This window comes from Vigna radiata, chromosome 7 (genome assembly GCF_000741045.1).
Source record: "Vigna radiata var. radiata cultivar VC1973A chromosome 7, Vradiata_ver6, whole genome shotgun sequence".
NCBI lineage: Eukaryota > Viridiplantae > Streptophyta > Magnoliopsida > Fabales > Fabaceae > Vigna > Vigna radiata.
The window spans coordinates 52,828,303-52,833,147 of record NC_028357.1 but is presented as its reverse complement, the minus strand read 5'-3'; the positions used below and the strand labels follow the sequence as shown (position 1 = coordinate 52,833,147).

Below are 4,845 nucleotides of genomic sequence, written 5' to 3'. Positions count from 1 at the left end.
ATTTTAAATAAAAACCGTTTATATTTAAAAACAAAAAATTTATGAATCTTTATTACTTCAACAAAATCGGTTACATATATTAACAAAAGTTTAGTATTTGTTTTATAAAATAAAATCATCTCATTTTCATATCCCATCAAAATTGATGGTAAACTAAATAATGTGTAAGTTGAGTTGAATATTTTAAACGTTGAAAACTAGACAAAATTATAAATAATTTAAAAAAAAAAACAAAATTGAAGTTATATAAAAAGAAAAAAAAAGTCAAAAACGATAAAGTGTAGCAAATAAAGTTATAATTAAACCCAATTTACAGTACAGTTATTGTAGAATAGGATGGAAGGGGGAACTTATATAATTATTTTGTGATAATGTGAATTAATAATTTATTAAAGTGGTTTTTGAAAGTGATATATAAAGTTATGTCACAATAATACTGAATTTGAAGGTGGCTAAATAACGGAAAAAGTCAGTAGCGTGTGTGATAATTAAGAAGTTTTTGAAATTAATGATTAATTAATTTTGTGATTGAAATTAAGAAAAATTAGAGATATGAATGTGTGAATTATTATGGGGAAGATAAATGGGTATTGGGTTGGGTTAGGAAAAACACAATCATTCTCTTAAGCAGAGGATCGGTTCTCACTCATTACTCCCACACTATTTTATCCCTCTCACTCGCTTCGAAACTCTTTACAACTCAAAAACCAAAACCTTCTCAAATCTTCTTCTTCTTCTTCTTCTTCTTCATTCACCCTTCTCCAATGGCGGGTGTGATGAATAAGAAGGTCGACAAGATTCGCCAAATCGTGCGTCTCAAACACCTCATGTCGCGGTGGAAGCAAATGAGCCTCCGCCGCCGCTCCGAGGACTCTTCGTCCACGCGCCGCCCTCCATCCGGGTTCACCTTCGTCTACGTCGGCCCCGAACGCACGCGCTTCGCAATCCCCGCGCGTTTCCTCAACCTCCCCGTCTTCGAGGGGCTCCTCAAACAAACCGAGGAACAGTTCGGACTCCGAGGTAACGGCGGTTTGGTCCTCCCTTGCCAAGTCCCTTTTTTCTCTAACGTCGTTAAATTTCTCCACAAGGACGAACACAAGTACGGAAAACTCTCTCTCCAAGACTTCCTCAACTTGGTTTCCGATGCTGACCTTTCAGATTCCTGTAAGGAAAACGTCGTCGTTTTCACCCCTCTGCTGCAGAAAGCAGAGGTTTGACGTCCCCATTTCCTTTTCTTCTTTTCTCATTGTTAGAATCTGAATTTGTAAATGAACAACCACCCAGGAATTTTTTTTTTTTTCTCTTTTTTTGTAATGGGTTTTTGGTTCTTCTCATCCTTGGATCCACTCCTCAAATTTTCAAGGGAGGGTTTCAACGAGATGTCTTAGAACTTTTCCTTAGGCTCTGTTTTTTTTTTTTTTCTTTTTGCTAGATTGGGTTGCCTTTCACTGTTTGTTTCAACGGATGGATGCCCAATTTTATGATCAAATTTTAGTGATCAATGAAGAATTTCATGCTTAGTGGTAACTCTGGATCTGTGTTTTTTTTTAGAATATCTAGCAATTTTTTTTGCTTGGTCTTATCTTCATGAATGCAACAAATGGGTATATGTATATGCTAAACATATACTAGTTTATTCCGTATACGTCTCAGGATTCTCAATTTGAGTGGTTATAAATGCAACCGGTTTGGTCTCTTTCGCGTTAACTCTTTTACGTTCAAAAGTTGATACTTCGTTTTCATGTTCTTCACTTTTACTTTGACTCATACATGTAAAAATCAAACCGTGAGTGAACAAACCGGTAACAAATATTTGTTTAGTCGAATGTGTTTGTATAATTATCTGGTTCGAATAAGGTTTTTTTCTGATATGTTGTGAAAAAACAGACATGTGATCTGCTAAAGAAAATTACAAAAGGGAATTTTTACTGGCAACGCGAGTGTTTTGCTCTCTGAGTAAGATTTGCTGCATCAGCGTATACAATTTGTGCTGGAGAAAGTGTAGAATTTTTTGCAATTATAGCAGTAATGGAGTTAGCAAAATAAACACGCATCTTCAGGGCAAGCGTGCAATTTAGAGCCCTATTTCAGAGGGCAAAAGTAACATCAAAATCAAAATGAGGTGTATGGAAGAAAAGTCTTATCTAATCTGAATGATATTATGGGCAGCTATGGCTGCTTTCCTGTTTTTTATTACCACCCAAACAGATATGTTGTCATTCTCTATAGTCTTAACATGCGCAAAGAGATTCTGTGATTTTTTTTCTCGTTGAATTTTAGCAAAGGAATCTCATCTTTCTGTTATGTTTTCCTAATTTTAGAATTATATTCTGTTTTCCTCAATCTGATGAGGTTTATTTAACCTTACCCCTCGAGCTTAGATTCCCCAGATATCAACAAAACACCGATACTTTTTTTGCCCTTTTCTTTTTGGAGAAAATATTGGGCATGTGTCAGTGGTTGGCGTGAGAGATTCCGATTATTTTTCTAGATTTAATAAAAGTGTTTTCTTCTGTTTCAGCTTAAATTGTTCAGATGCCAACCAAGTTTTTCCACATGACTTCAGGTAAAGCTGATGCATTTGAGCAGATTCTCGTTCTTTTGTTATGTGCTTGATTTATATTGGTAGCCTTTGCAAAATAGCATGGATTTTGTTCCGGTATAGTTTACTACCATAAAATTTTCTATTTTATCATTGTCGTGTAATTGTTGCGTATAGATAATACCCATACTAATTTTTAGAAATTTGTTTTCTTAAATTTTATAAATTTAAGTTAATTCTATAAAATTAAATTTCCAAGATGAATTTGTGTTTATTTCTATAATATAAATTGATCATCCATGTAATGTAACATTTTATTTTTATTCTGGAAAGTTAAAACTGATTAAATAAGATATTATAATATCAATAAAATAATATAACTGATTAAATATGATATTATAAGATCAATAAAATAATATAACTGAATAAATAAAATATCATAAGATCAATAAAATAAAGTAAAATATTAATACACTTATCTTAAAAAAAGTAAATAATCGTAATAATAAATATATATAAAATAATTAAGAATAATTTAGTGTTTTTTTAAACTTTTATATAGAATTATTTCACCGTATTAACATTTTTCACAAGATTTATCAACATTTATCTTTTATTTGTTTATATTAATAAAGTGATTATCACAAAAAGAAAAAGATAAACAAATACAAAAAAACACCAAACACATAAAAAGGTAAACTAATGCACAAAAGAAGTTATCATACATAATCAATTCATGTCAAATACACACAAGCAAAGATAAAATAATATATACACATCGAGCAATTAACATTAAATTCAATTATTCGGATATATATCATTGACATTATAATTCACGGAAGACGTGCATTGTAGTAGTATCTACGCTCTGCAGTGACAATAAACAAAGGGGTATCACCCTAATGGTCAGAAGGTTATTCTTTTTTGCTCCTAGGACCAAATAATTAATTGAGTGAGTAGTAGAATATCAGGATACCCTTATTACTGAATCTCATATGTCAACGCATTCACTAAAATTTTCGTGAAATTCCTTTAACACCATCATCATACATATCCACAATTGTATCATCACCTCAATTAATAATAAAGAATATTATAAACATATATAAGTTTCATCACAAATATATCTCAAAGAATAAAAGAGTAAAACAAATCCAATGTACAAACTAATACTCAAAGGTTTCGCAAAAAAATGACGCTTAGCGACAGTATTGGCGTTCAATGACAGTATTGGCACTTAACGTCATTCTTCTCACAAATAATTACACTAAACGACACTTTTTGATGCTCAACATCCTTGAGCTAAAATGTTTTGGACCTAAAGTACAAAGATGGCGCACAGTGGTGTCCTACTACCGCTTAGCGCCAAAACATTTGCAGAAAGTGGCACTCAAAGGTATAGTTTTTTACTTAGCGTCCTGGAGCTAAAATGCTCCTAGACATGCAGTGCAAGTTGACGCTGAACGCCACTTTGATACCACTCAACATCATATTAATTGACAACAAATGCATTTTGTAATTTTAAGTGAACTTTAACCTAGTCAGTTTCTTCTATTAGTACTATTTTCTTAGTGCATTGATTTAAAGCAATTTTAAACATGAAAACTCGTATCAATTTGCTCAATTGCTCAGATTTTAAATTCTCTTAGTCACATAAACCCAAGCACAAACAACAAAAAAAATCATGAACCACTAATTTAAATCGTGCAAGGTAAATCAAACGTACTCACTCAAATCAAATTCATAAAAAAAAAAATTAAAGTTAATTCTCAACATAAAAATCAACCTTCAACATGCATTCATCAATTTAACAAGAACTTTACAAAGCAAGTAAAAACTAGCTTCCCTTACTTGACCATACAACTCATAAGACCCTAACCAACAAAACTTCTTCCAACTTGCATGATGCTTTATCTACACATAAAAATTCACACAAACGATATGGATATCCCTTATGATCACTTATCAGTTGAGACTTATATTAATGACTAAAACAATGCATGCAATTGGAAGAAAACTCACATGCAACAGATAACATAAAAGATCAAGAAAAAATGTTGAAACTCAATTTATGTGAACGAAGAAACTGATTGGTTTGAATTTAAGAGTTCACCACAAAGATCAATTCTACGATCTCAGTTCTTCAATCAGATGAGCAACGAAAAATAACTCTTAAAGAAATGTCAGAGAACTCAATAAAAGTGTTTTAAAATATTTTCATAACAAAAGTATTTATATTAAAACCTATTAGTATTAAAACGATTGAGTCTCACTAATTTTAAACATTATCACTTCTAAAATAT

At 31.7% G+C, this 4,845-nt stretch overlaps 1 protein-coding gene across 1 annotated transcript; it reads left to right on the top strand.

Moving 5' to 3' along the window:
• Window positions 1-370: 370 nt before the first annotated feature.
• On the top strand, window positions 371-1,502 carry LOC106767735 (indole-3-acetic acid-induced protein ARG7-like). Its single transcript, XM_014652680.2, has one exon. It carries the CDS (start codon window positions 765-767, stop codon window positions 1,215-1,217), a length of 453 nt encoding a protein of 150 aa, XP_014508166.1. The 5' UTR covers window positions 371-764; the 3' UTR covers window positions 1,218-1,502.
• Window positions 1,503-4,845: the final 3,343 nt, after the last annotated feature.